The sequence below is a fragment of the Misgurnus anguillicaudatus genome, chromosome 10 (assembly GCF_027580225.2).
Source record: "Misgurnus anguillicaudatus chromosome 10, ASM2758022v2, whole genome shotgun sequence".
Taxonomy (NCBI): domain Eukaryota; kingdom Metazoa; phylum Chordata; class Actinopteri; order Cypriniformes; family Cobitidae; genus Misgurnus; species Misgurnus anguillicaudatus.
In genome coordinates, this window is record NC_073346.2 from 40773387 (window position 1) to 40787562 (window position 14176).

Below are 14176 nucleotides of genomic sequence, written 5' to 3' on the forward strand. Positions count from 1 at the left end.
GCAATTCCCTTATTAACCCCTTCAATCTCACTGTGAATGCACTTTCATCTGAATATTCTGAACAGTAATGACTTTAGTGATTAAAGAGGACAATAATCTGTATGTGTGTCTGTATAAATCATTGAAAAAAGTATAAGAATCACTTTCCTTTTTTTGTCCCCCAAAGAAGTTCCTCTGCAGACTTAACTGGTCATTATGTGTGAGAGGACTGAATGAGGCTTTAAATCTTGCTCGGCCTGCTGCCTCAGATGGGCAAACTTTATAATCCAGATGATGTTTGTGCAGATGGACCACACACTGAAACATGAATGGGATTTCCACAACCTGACTCTTGTGCTCTGATAGTTTGCAGTTTAAAAGCAAAGGGGGATTAAATCATCCATCATCATCATCAGTGAGGAAGATAAGCTTGTATTTGTTTTCTCTGTGGATTGTCTAAGATTTCTCTTATGTTTTAATATTGTTCTTTAGCAGGTATGTGAGGGGAGTGAGAAGAAGGACGGACAATCATCAGCTCATCACTGCCCTCTAGAGGGTATGTACTCACATTAACACTGTATGTAAGGATCATATAAGAGCAAACTGTTAAAGGGGACATTTCACAAGACCTTTTTAAGATGTCAAATAAATCTTTGGTGTCCCCAGAGTACATATGTGAAGTTTGAGCTCAAAATACCCCACAGTTCATTTATCATAACATGTTAAAATTGACACTTTGTAGGTGTGACCAAAACTGTGCCTTTTTGTGTGTGTCCTTATAAATGCAAATGAGTTGATCTCTGCACTAAATGGCAGTGCTGTGGTTGGATAGTGCATATTAAGGGGCGGTTTTATCCCCTTCTGACATAACAAGGGGAGCCAAATTTCAAAGAGCTATTTTTTCACATGCTTGCAAAAAATGGTTTACCAAAACTAAGTTACTGGGTTGATCTTTTTCACATTTTCTAGGTTAATAGAAACACTGGGGACCCAATTATAGCACTTAAAACTCAGATTTACATGATTTGTCCTCTTTATTGTAACATACTACCGTAGGCGGAACTAACAGGGGGACTGGGGGGCCCAGACCCCCCCATTGGCTGAAATGATTTTTATAAAATAAATTATATTCCACAACAAATATACGTATTAATTTAAATTCTTATAAATTAAAAAAAATTTTTACTTTGTAATATGTTTTGTAAAACAATTGTTTATCTGGTAATAATATTCTGTGTTTATCAAAACATGGTGCTTGGTAAAGACTTTCACTGATTATAGTATTAATATTATTGAAAAAAAATGGTCATCATTCTTTACTTCTAACTGTGTGTTATAGTAACAAAACAAATGTAATCCATTTTCATGTTTTATTCTTATCTAACATTCAGGCTTATGTTATTTTAATATAGTCAACAAATAGGTTTCATATTAATTTAAACTTTTTAGTTTGCAATAAAAATCAGTATAGTTACCATGATAGACCAGTCTGGCCCCCCAAACTTAATGTCAAGCTACACCTAGTTGCATTTTTTGTAAACTTTCCCTAATAAGTGATTTTTAGAGATACTGTGAGGAAGTGTTGTGTGTTATAAGTGTGTTATTAGTGTGTTGTTGCTCACAGTGTTTTTGTTTGTGTGTTTATGTTTAGTGGTTTTGCCTCCAGAGAAAGTCGAGGGTTGCCAGCGTTCCCTGCAGTATGATGGAGAGAGAGACGCAGTGAAGGATGCGGCCTGTAGAGGACATAAGCGCATTAGTCTGGATGTACGTCTGTATTGCACTGATACTGATAATAACACAAACACTACATTTTATTTAAAACAACAAAAATAATTTTATCCCAAAGATTGTGTTCCTCTTTTACGAACAGAGGTGATTGTGTCATCTCATAACAGTTCAAGAGGAAACCTTTTTGCTTAATAGCAGTAAAACAGATGGAGTTGACATATCAGCGATATTTGAGAGCGATGAGGTCACCTTATATCTGCTGAATGAGCTTCTTGCTGTCCTTCATCAACTATTGTGATGTTGTGAAAGAGCTCCTCTATCGTCACTTACAGCATCACCTGCTGTGTCGAAATCTCAGCGGGTTACTCGATACCCCTGAACTCAACCACTGTGACACCTCCTAATCTCAACACGTCTAATAGGGGCTCTGTAATAAATGAAATACTCTGCTTTATGTCCTTTAAAAACACGATGCATGATGTTTGTTGTCTTGTAGGATGTGGAGTGTAACGTGTCACTGGGTGATGATAACAGACAGGAGTGGATCTTTACCCTTTATGACTTTGACAACAGCGGAAAAGTAACAAAGGAGGTAAAATATGAATGTTGAATCTAAATATTTCACTCATTTCACTTTATTCAGCAGTATGAGAATTAATGTGTGTGTGTGTTGTGTAACAGGACATGTCCAGTTTAATGCACACCATCTATGAAGTTGTGGATTCGTCTGTCAATCAGTCGTGTAACAGTAAGCGTAAGAGTCTCCGTGTCAAACTGACCGTTACACCTGAAGCCGCTGTACGCAAGAGAGACACCAAACACGCCGGGACAGGTATATACACAAACACATACATAACATACAGTATTTAGTGCAGGACATTGAATAAATTCATCAGTAAATTTTATACTTGTCAGATGTAAGCTACTTTTTCCGTTCTGTATTTTTACACTTTTACAAACTGTGAAGCCAAATCTCTATCAGCAGTCACATGACAGTTCTGTTCAGTAGTAATGTAGCGTCAGCGTAACATATTTAGCTTGTTTGGCAGAACTAAAATGTTTACTGTGGTATTTTTCTTTTTCACTTCAGAGAAAGATGCAAGTCGTTTGAGTCGCATCGAGTCCTCTCACCCAGAGGAAACACAACAACACACAGCAAACAGGTGAGCAGTATGGAAATCAATGGCTATAAAATTACCGAGCATTGCAGAGCTCAGATCATTTGATCTTTGGAGGATTTATTGAGTAATGTTTGACTTTCTGATGATATGAGACACAGCAGGAAAAAGCCTGGACCACAAAAGCTGTCACAAGGGTCAATTGTTTCAAATTGAGATTTATACATTAATACATTAAAAGCTTTTAACTGATGTATGGTTTGTTAGGATAGGACAATATTTGGATATGACAACAATCTGATAATCTGAAGGTACAAAAAATCTAAATATTAATAAAAAAAGTCCTAAGCAACACATATTACTAATGATAAAAACATTTTTTTTATATATATATATATTTATAGTAGAAAATCTACTAAATATCTTCATGGAACATGATCTTTACTCTTTAATATCTTTAATTTATAATTTTGACCCATACAATGTATTGTTGGCTATTGCTACAAATATACCGTGCAACTTAAGACTGCTTTTGTGGTCCAGAGTCACAAATTTGTGGTAAACTTTGCTGATGATTCTGGCTGCAGTCTTGTTTTGTCACACTCACATTACATAAAGCTGCACATTCACTATTAGGGGGAGAGCAGGGCACAAAGTGATGCTTTTGGCTTTGGCTCTATCATTCAAAAAACATTTAAGTTAGATAAATGTTTCTTTTACACAATCAACACACACATCTCTGCTACAAATGAACACTTAAAGTTTGCTTGTGTGATCTATCGTTATCGTATAATTACACAGAAAGTGACAGGAGTGCAAACGTTACCCCATAGGTGGGCTTCATTGTAACAAACAGAGGGTTTATTGTTACACCTGCTAGAAAATTTAGTTTAAACACAAATAATTCAATCAAATTCTGTCTATATACTAAAGGTGGATATTGTTTATATATCTGCCTATAATAGATAGATATCCACACATTCATCCATCAATCATCCTTCATCTAAACATCATTGTGTTATGCAGCAATGCAGAGAAATACTAGTAATTTATTTCTCCTGATATTGTATTAAGAGTTATGATTTTGATGAATAGTATTTACATTGTTTTCATTTCATTATCATTGTATACCTGAGGCTTCATTGTGTGACAACTAACCCCGTTGTGTAAAAATGTTTTCAATCCCAGTTATCAGTTACTAGGAGTTTGGTTATGTTTTAGGTAACAAGACAGTGATTAGAATAATATAAGGTTGGATTTGGTGACACCCAACTCAGAAATAAAAAAAACATAAGATGAAGAAATTTACTTTTATGCCTCCAAAATATCTTAACCAAAACACATCAAAACTTTTCACAAATTCACAGGAGATCTTCTGACAGTAAAGCACAGATTGTAGATGTGTTACAATTAACCCTGTGTCAGTTTGTGACTTTTTTGTCTCAAATCATGATGATATTGTTTGTGATGTTTGACAGGGGTCAAAGTTCTGAACCTCACGACAGAAATCAGTATTGTGTGGATGAGAACACAGAAAGAAGAAATCACTATCTGGATCTTGCGGGAATAGAGAACTACACCTCCAGATTTGAGAGTAAGTTTTTATTAAACATACATGAATGTACATTATGTGTATATCACAAAAGACTGACGGGATTTCTGAACACAGAGAGAATTTAAAACCTTTAATTGTCATGAAAATAATGTAACCAGAAAGATTCATCTCCAGTCTATCTTGTTTTTGTCTTTCTATAAGCTTCATCTCCCCCTGCGGCCCAACAGGAGCAAACCTCACGAGAAACACATTCCCAAAGTCGTTCCCGCTCTCATGAGCCTGAGGTCCAGGCCCATCAGCGCCGGTCACAGGTCATCACCGATCACTATGTGGCCCCGGACCCTCGTGCACGCGGCCCCCAGTTTATTAAATCTCCCAAGGGGACGTCGAGAGGAGCAGGCAACGGCCAGACCCCGATCAGTGGAGGGGGTAAAGCCAGCAAGTGTCACGGCTACTATCCACCACCGCACGCCGGTCAGGACGTCTACCACCTCCCACAGCAGCCTCAACCCCTGCCGGGTCACCAGCATCCTCTCCAACACAGTCACAGCAAGAGGCTGAGGGCCAAATCCCGAGAACAAACCCTGTCACCCTCCAAACTACCATCACACGCCAGTCCATCAGCACTGGACCGAGAGCAGTCCCCCGGCAACACGGCCGGCATTGTGGTCCCTGTGGTTCAGAGGCACGAGCATCATCATCACCATGAACATCATCATCATCACCACTATCATCATTATCACCAAACATGACTTTCTGTCGCACGTCGCTCCTCTCACTGCAATCTAAAGGATCGTGACACCTGATGGTCTTCACGATGGAAAACTCTTTACGCCCGGTCTGCTTTAACAAAACTGCGGATATGCGTTCCTGCTTGAGCCGCCAAACTTTTCACTCGTCATTCTTCAGAAGTTGACTTTCTGATTCGCTCGAGCAAACAAGCAGAAGTACACCAGTTTATTCCTGTTTTGCAGTCAATTTTAAACTTGGGGAAACTGCTTGTGTTGTAAAAAGTATTTCTAAAAAAATCTCAGAAATTACACTCCGGTTAAGCTCAGGCACTTTATTCATTATAACTTAATTTAGACATTGGCAAGTAAATGAACAAGATTGAAATGAAGAGCTGGAGTTTATCATTGCTTTGAAAGCCAATGACATTTTATATAAGGTATACTGTATGGAGAGATTGACATATATAAGATGTCTGTTTGAAGCCATCTCTGGAAATTGTATAAATCATTTCATCAAACAAGAAGGAATTGAATTGATCAAATCCATTTCCAATACTTATTGATGTTTGAAATGTTGTTTTCCCAAAATATAATCTTAATGAAGTCACAAAATGTTACCAGAGACGTAGCAGGATTTAAACTTATATCGAGAACATAGGAAAATCTATAAATTGATAAATCATATTATCAGGAAAATCAATATGATTTCAATCAATTTTATATTATATTTGATATATTTAAACATAAAAAACATGCATGCTATCAATGACCTCGTAATTTGTCAAAGCATAAACGATTAGACACATGTTTTTGGCAACATACAGTGGTGTGAAAAAGTGTTGGCCCCCTTCTTGATTTTTTGTGTTATCTTTGATTAATATTTAAATTTGTTTTATGATCTGAACATTAAAAAAAAATAAAAACAGAAAGGGGCCAACACTTTTATTTGTCTCTGTCTCTCAGTAAGGTTTTGTGTGACTGTATTTCTTCAAGTATTGTCTGCTATACGTGGATCTCAGGTGATCGGTGCTGCTTTTCTGGGATAAAGGTTATTTCTTCTTTGGGAGACCCACCATGGACTGAATGAGGGTCATCGTGTTACCAAAGGATATATCACCACTGCCAGTTTAAATGCAAAAATATCTTATAATAATAATAACATCTGTATAATTACACAGCATATGCATATTTATCATGATTTATACATATGCATCTGTTTATATATATATTATATATATATTTTAATAAAGTACTTAGTTAATATGTTGTGCATTTGAGATCTGTCCTGGTTTCTTTCAATTAGAGGACTTTATCAAATTTATTTAATGGCACTCTACTCTCACAGCCAAACCATTTAGAAATACATAGCAGTGATTTCAGCACTTTTGCTTTGGCAATGAATGGCACAAATTCATCTGTCAGATGTTAATGTCTGCTTTAATTATACCGGCTGTGTGACGTCATCATCATTCAAAACCAAGGAAGAAACTTCAGGGTAGACATACGACCCAGATTACATTTATTACATTACATGCGTTCTTGCACAACCAGGACAAACACAAGCTGTCTGAAATGAGTTTTAGGAGGTTACTTACTTTTGTACTCTTCATGCATTTGGTGTTGGGTATCTAATATCACGAATCAATGCCACTTTTGAACTGCTAGAATAAAACAGCTTGTTTCGTACTGTAGTTTTGCTTTAATGCTCAATAGAAACAGATACAGCAGATGTTATAGCAGAACAGACAGTGAAAATTTACTTTTTGAATAAGAAACATTCTCTTATCTGAACTTAAACGACAATATAGACCATACATAAGATTCAATAAAAGTCATGAAAAATAGAATGGAAAATAACAAAAATAAAGTCAATATATAATCAAAAGTATAAACTGAATATAAAAAATTATAGTAAAATACAGTGCATACATAAGTAAAAGAAAATAAGAAATTAAATTCACCATTTCAAATGGCTTTGGTTTTATAAACAAAGGCAAAGCAATCATTCAAAAATGACAGCGAGAAGTCTTTACCACAGACTCTGTTTTGTTACCCAATAGGAGTAGTAAAAATGATATACTGTATAAGGGTCGCTTCCTCCTCAAATTCTGCAAAGCACAGCATCTTTTCTGTTCAGTATGGTTACACCTTTAACGCTCACTATACATTTTTGGTTTCAACAAGTTCTTGTGCAACGCTACCCAGACAACGCTGAAGCTTCAAATCGTCAAAGCTTCAACCTCATTCGTTACAAATTGTATTTGTGTGTTCAAACAAAACATTTTTCATTGTCAATGAAAATCATTAATCATTTTTATTCAATCGTTCTTGTTTCCTAATTAATCTAATCATCCGTCTTGGTATAGAGATGATGTCTTCTTGATCGACTCTTTGTTTCTTTCCCTTCTTCATATCTTTGTCTTGTTTTCGTAGCAAACCTTGTATAATCAAATATCAATTATTCAATTTTCTGTGGTTGACTGGGACAGTGCACTTTATTTATTGAATCAATTGCATTTTTATGATGTCTTTCTTTTGAGAAAATGCCAATATAGTATTGATGGGGATAAAGATAACCTAACTTTCAAATGTTGATGGCAGTATGGGATGAAATGATAGAAACTTTTTGTATGAACAAATAAAATACTAAGAAAAATAAATGATAAAATGTGTTTGTTTTAGTTCATTGATGGACAAAGCCGATGTGCAAAGTGTATGAGCAATCCTAACAATGTAATAAAGAATATGATACTGAATATCCATATGAAATTTTGTGTTGACAATCGAGTCAATGGGAGAGATGAATTTAATGCTAATGGCTTCAGAAAATCACAGATACGACACGCTCTCTAAGGGTGTTTTCACATATAGTTCGTTTGAGCCCTCCAAACGCTCTCGGAGCGGTTCAGTGTGTATATGTGAACAAACCAAGTGATCTCAGACCCCTTAAAAGGACCCAGAAACGAACCGCACTCAGACCACCTCCGGAGGTGGTCTGAGTACGGTTCGTTTCTGGGTCCGTTTGTGGTTCGATTTGTTTATGACATGTGAAAGCAATGAGGTCCCGGTCCACTTTGCGTTTCGTTTCGCCAAATGTCCCTAGAGGCTTGCCATACCTGCAGCCGTGATCCGTCACTGCTGAAACACAAAACTTTTCGCCATGGCAGGTCGCGGAGTCGTGTGGTCTTATGAAGAAAGTTGTGCACTTATTGATATTTGGAAAGAGGATGGCATTAAACGCCAGCTATTCTCAACACACAAAAACATAAAAGTATTTCTTCTGTTTTCTCAAAAACTGAAAGAAAGGGGCTACAACAGAACAGCACTACAGTGTCGCGTAAAAGTGAAAAAACTACGACAGAAGTACATGAGCACCCGTGATAAAATGCGTCGAAGTGGGGAGTCTGCTGAAATCAAGGATTCCTGTCCGTTCTACGACGATTTGAATGAAATTTTGGGTGCAAGCGCTTGTGCTTGTCCAGCAGATGTTGTCGAAGGTGGAAGTGTGGACTTGCAGAATGAAGAGGAAGAAGGTAAGGATCATTTTGGCATCCGTGTAAATGCTTATAATTAATACACATTATATGAGGTTATTAAACAGACAATATTCGTGGAACATATGATTGCACCTATCATTAGTTAGCTACACTAATGCTACTGTATAGTAATGTATGCTAAATAATGAGCATAATATTACCATTACCAAATCTTAGTGAATGTTTGGTCAACATTTAAAAATTCAATGATGTAACGTTACTAAGTATTTCTATCGTTTTTTGCAATTAATTAACAAAGTGTGTGTGTGTGTGTGTGTGTGTGTGTGTGTGTGTGTGTGTGTGTGTGTGTGTGTGTGAAAACTGTTAATTCATTACATATAAAATAGTAACCAGTAGTTAAAACCATAAAGTGTTATTACTTCCTGAGCTAATAAAAGTGTACAGCAGACATGATCATTATGGTATTACATTAGGTTGGTCAGGTAAGCCAGTAGTGCGATGCGTTTCACTTCTGATCAATGTGATCACTGCTTATTTATTGTTTCATGTCTTTCAGAATTTGACAGATGTAGCAGTGTTACTGACAGCAGCACAGCCAGCGAAAACAACCATTACGGCGATGACATGACTGCAGCAGACACTCCAACACATACACGTCAGCCATCGGTTGAAAACCGACAAACCCGACGTCCCAGCATTAAGGGCACCGTCACAGAGGTGACATCTATGTTAAGTAGCATGATTGACCAACAAAAACAGTACTTTGAGCTCTTTGCCACTGGAGAGGAGGAACGTCACCGCAGGGAGCTTGAACTAGAACGGGAACGCTTTAGACTGCAAATAGAGTTGGAAGACAGACATCGACAGACCCAGATGGAGCATGACCAAGCTATGCTACGTATGATGGCCCAAGTGATTAGTGCATCTACACATACTGCACCTAGTCAAACACCTTTCCCTGCTCCAATCTACACACCTGAACATTCAACCACACTTCACCAACTCACACCTGCACACCACTCAAATCAAGGATTTGCAGTGTATAACCAAGAAGATTCAACTGATGCTGCTTCTCAAGTGCCACTTTCATCAGTTTTACATGAGATCAACAAATTCAACTGAAGAATCACTGGGTTGTTGTTCCTTATGCATAGTATGTTAGGTTTTCAAAAATGTTATTATTGCAGCTGCTCAATTTGAACTTAAACTACCTAATTTTTTAAAGAGGGGAGCAGCACAATGATGTTCAGCATATTGTTTTTCCATTAATATGTTATTGTTGCTGCTGAAATTTTTTTTTGTGTGTGTGTATATACAGAGAACACACACACACACATTACAAATGTTGTACCATTTGCACTTTTCAAACTAGTACATTTTTTTGTTAGATAACAAAATAGTGTTATGTTACTTTTTACAAGCATTCTATCTGAAAGAGTTTCAGGTATGGTTTTCATTTGTGAATCTTTTTTGTATGGACCAACATACAGTAGCACAGTGATGTTGAAGATAATTGTTTTTGCATTAATATGTTATTGTTGCTGTTAAAACATATTTACTGTGTTTACACACACACACTACAAATGTTGTACCATTTGCATTTTTCAAAGTAGTATATTTTTTGTTAGATAACATATTGTTTTGTTATGTATAACAAGCATACTATCTGAAAGATTTTCAGGTATGGGTTTCATTTGTTTTGTTTTTTTGTATGGACCTACATACAGTAGCACAGTGATGTTGAACATATTGTTTTTGCATAAATATGTTACTGTTGCTGCTTAAACATATTTAGTGTGTTAATGTGTGTATATACACACACTACAAATGATGTATTATTTGCACTTTTGAAACTAGTCAATTTTTTGTTAGATAACATATTGTTGTGTTATGTATTACAAGCATACTATCTGAAATATTTTCAGATATGGTTTTCATTTGTGAATCTGTTTTGTATGGACCAACATACAGTAGCACAGTGATGCAGTTTTTTATTTGTTTAGGATAATTAACAGATTGTTGAAAATATTCTGTTGTGAAGTCATTTGTTACATTAAAAAAATAAAATAAACCAACAGTTAGTATACAAAGCAATTCTGTTGTCACTTTTTAAATAATTATTTTGAAAAAACAATAATCATTAAAACAGAATAATTAAATGTTATGAACAAAGAAACATTTCACATCTTATCTGACAAAAGAAAACATTTGAACTGGCTGCATCCATCATATTACCGAACTCTAAATTTGGCTGAAATGAGCAGTTAAAGCTCGGCGAATGTCTTGACCAGTGCCATGATCAAGGATTGGCAGCTCTTCCTCACCCATTTCCCTGTCTTCTTCATCTTCCTCATTTCCCAGTAGTTCAGACTCCAGCATTTCACCTCTGCTCTCACAATAATTATGAAGTGTACAACAAGCTGCCACAACTTTAGGAATCTTCTTGAGGCTGTGGTCGTTTCTCTTCAGTAGGCATCGCCATCTTGCTTTCAGCCTGCCAAATGCTCTCTCTGCACACATCCTGGCCCTGCTTAGTCTGTAATTATACAGACGCTGGTCCTGGGTAACTCCTGGTGTTTCAGGAAATGGCTTTTGAAGCCACGGTAGGAGTGGGTATGCAGCATCTCCTACAATGCATATAGGGACAGAAACACCTTGAAATTCTTCTGTCCATGGTGGAAAAAGTCTGCCTGATTGCCCTTTTTGGAAGATGGAGGAATTTCCAAAGACCCGCATCATGCACCTTTCCAGGCCACCCAACATTTATGTCCCAAAACATCAATTTGTGGTCCACAACACCTTGCAGAATTATTGAGTAGTAGCCTTTTCTGTTATAGTAGTCAGACCTGTTATCATGTGGGGCAATGATAGGCACATGTGTGCCATCTATAGCCCCAGCACATTGGGGAAAGCCCCACCTGTCTCTGAAGCCATTTACCACATGTTTCAGGTTGTTTCCTGTAGGAACTTTGATCAAATTTGGTTTCAGTATAAAGAGAATGGCTGAAACTACTTGCTGTGTCACAACACATGCCGTTGAGAGGCCGATACCAAACAAGTGTGCAATAGAGCGATATTCAACATTTGTAGCAAGCCTCCAAATTGTAACGGCAACTCTTTGTTCCACAGTGAGAGGAACTCTGTAGCGTGATCGCTGTCGCTCAAGATGTGGCCTAAGTACAGTGCAGAGGTACATGAATGAATCCCTTCTCATCCTGAAATTGTGCAACCAATCATTGTCTGACCAGTTTACCGTGCTTTCCCACCAAGCCTGAGACTTGGGTTTTGTCCAGCATGAACTTGAAAAAAAAAAATGGAGTAGTAATTATACAGATGGTGTGTCAAGAAGCATTGTAACTGTTAAATAGCTATACTTTGCACACGTAAATACACCAAAGCTATATTATAATGAAAATTAATACAGTTCAGAAGATAATGACATTTATTGTTTTGTAACTTCTGTTCACTAGGGGTGTGTTACTTTTCTATATACTAACCGTTCAGATGACAGCTGAAACGTCACAAGTAGTCCTGTCGTAAGCATAAGCAGTTGTTGATAGTGTTGGAAAAAAAATTTCTTTTTAGCTGCTATCCTTTTCCTCTTAAGTTTTTCCAGATGCTTTCCTTTAGTTAGGACTTTTCTCACACCTTCTCTTCTTGTTTTCTGCTTAAAAATATACCACAGCCATGTGATGACAACATGTAAGGAGGCCATTTTTAATACCCAGAATTCATTGCTGCACAGAATTCTGGGTTCTGAGTTCTTATGAAGTTGAGGTGTGAACACGAAAGGGTCTGAGATCACTTCAATACTAAAGAGGACCAAAAAGAGAACTGGGTTCTCTTTTGAGTCTTTTATATTGTGAACACGAAAGGGACTGAGGTCACATTTGCTTAGTTCACTTTCTGGTTCACTTTAAGTGAACTGGGTTTGGTTCTTTTAAAACGAACTATATGTGAAAACACCCTTACACTCGAACTTAATAAATTTCCCACTCCCTTATCTGCTGTTCCCGGTTGAGTTTTAGCTCTAGTTAGGAACTGCCCAAAGGTCATCCCAGGCATCTGGCCTCCATTTTACAGGATGGTCAGAGCCATCTGGCTGGGTTCTCCTGGATCATCACAGCCATCAGTGGAACAGACGTAAACCATCAACAATGCCAATCCAGAAGTCCCTGTACTCCAATCACCTCAAAATCTTTGCCATTTCTTCTTACTTATCCTTCTTGTCGATTACTTGAACAATGAACGTGTTTCTCACAGTTATACTTGGCTTAACTTTGTGCTGTCTGCCAATTGGCTTTATCCAGCATGGCATTATATAGATCCCATTCCTGTCTTTTCCCATGCAGTTGCAATTCTCTAAATCCATTAGCTTTGAATTCATCTCTCTCATTGACAAAGTTTCATATGGATACTTCAATAGCATACATATTCTTAGGATTGCTTATACACTTTGCACATCAGCTTTGTCCATCAATTAACTAAATATAAACTCTTCTGTTTGAATTCCCACATCAAAAACAAACATTTATTTTTGTAATTTCGTTTTCTTAATATTTTCTATACACTGAAAAAAATTATTCATTGAATTTAATCAATTTTTTAAGGTAAGTGGTTGCAATCAATTCATTTAAGCTTCATTTAAACAAAGTTTGATATTTTATTTGACGTTACTAATCTTTTTTGTTAAATGTAGCTTAAATTAATTGATTGCAACCGCTTACCTTGAAAGGATTGATTAAATTCAATGAATCATTTTTTTCAGTGTAATTTAATCCCATACTGACATCAACATCTGAAAATTAGGCAAATACAAAGAATATAGGAAAAATTCTTGTATTTTTTCATATTCTTTCTGAATTTATCCTATGTTTTTATTGGTATAAACATTTCCATCAATACTCTATTGTCAAAAAATACTCACAGTTAATGTAAACTTGCTTCTTCTTGCTTCCATATCTAGATATCACCATTCCCATTAAAATATACACCAGAATACAAATGTATTCTTCTTGACTATTTTTCATGCCAAATGTCTATACCCAGTTTACATATAATTGATATAACCAGAACTATCATCCTTTTAGTCTTAATCACTTTACTCCATCTTTTGGCTAAAGTCATCATTCCACAGTATTATTTTACTTCATTTATTCACTACTATTATTAAAGATTTAGATAACTCATACTAATTAGTGCCAGCAGAGATTTTCAGTATTTCCATGCAGTTGCATCCATATCATAAAAACCCAATTTCATTAATCTGCTCAAGATCACAGAAAGTTATCTGAACACTTCCAGCTCCTCAAGCAGTTTTATTGAAAGTCGTTTAATTGATTTCCCCATTTCTATTTCTTATCAATTTTGATCTTTGTTGGTCTTATCAGGAACAATTGATTATTATTTTCTGTAGATTTGTTTATTCTTGTGAATCCCTTTTTAATTACTTGCGTGTCTTTGAAGTAAGACTGGCTTCTTATCTCAATCCACCAACATCTTAATACAACTTTGTTTATAGGTTTTATAACTGGTTTGAAATGTAGTTTCATCATACGTAGGTTTTAT

General features: G+C 36.4%; 2 protein-coding genes across 3 annotated transcripts in view; both read left to right on the top strand.

Moving 5' to 3' along the window:
* nkd2b (NKD inhibitor of WNT signaling pathway 2b) overlaps nucleotides 1-7779 on the top strand; it is a 45952-nt gene extending 38173 nt beyond the window's left edge. Inside the window, exons 4-10 of one of the 2 annotated variants that reach the window (XM_055211571.2) lie at nucleotides 475-535; nucleotides 1631-1743; nucleotides 2204-2299; nucleotides 2389-2539; nucleotides 2798-2870; nucleotides 4304-4419; nucleotides 4582-7779. In XM_055211571.2, coding sequence (XP_055067546.2) covers nucleotides 475-535; nucleotides 1631-1743; nucleotides 2204-2299; nucleotides 2389-2539; nucleotides 2798-2870; nucleotides 4304-4419; nucleotides 4582-5132 — 1161 coding nt within the window. In that variant the 3' untranslated portion in view covers nucleotides 5133-7779. Of the gene's footprint in view, nucleotides 1-471; nucleotides 536-1630; nucleotides 1744-2203; nucleotides 2300-2388; nucleotides 2540-2797; nucleotides 2871-4303; nucleotides 4420-4581 lie in introns of both variants that reach the window. The other variant, XM_055211570.2, reaches the window with a different exon arrangement.
* A 354-nt stretch (nucleotides 7780-8133) lies between these two features.
* LOC129431783 (uncharacterized) lies at nucleotides 8134-10694 on the top strand. The gene is made up of 2 exons (XM_055189824.2): nucleotides 8134-8644; nucleotides 9165-10694. The coding sequence occupies exons 1-2, from the start codon at nucleotides 8272-8274 to the stop codon at nucleotides 9728-9730; spliced, it is 939 nt and encodes a 312-aa protein (XP_055045799.2). The 5' UTR covers nucleotides 8134-8271; the 3' UTR covers nucleotides 9731-10694.
* Nucleotides 10695-14176: the final 3482 nt, after the last annotated feature.

Excerpts from the sequence above, each read along its gene's own strand:
- LOC129431783 (XM_055189824.2), top strand. The coding sequence starts at position 8,272 with ATGGCAGGTCGCGGAGTCGTGTGGTCTTATGAAGAAAGTTGTGCACTT. Across the intron at positions 8,645-9,164 it reads GCAGAATGAAGAGGAAGAAG|AATTTGACAGATGTAGCAGT; the intron begins GTAAGGATCATT and ends CATGTCTTTCAG.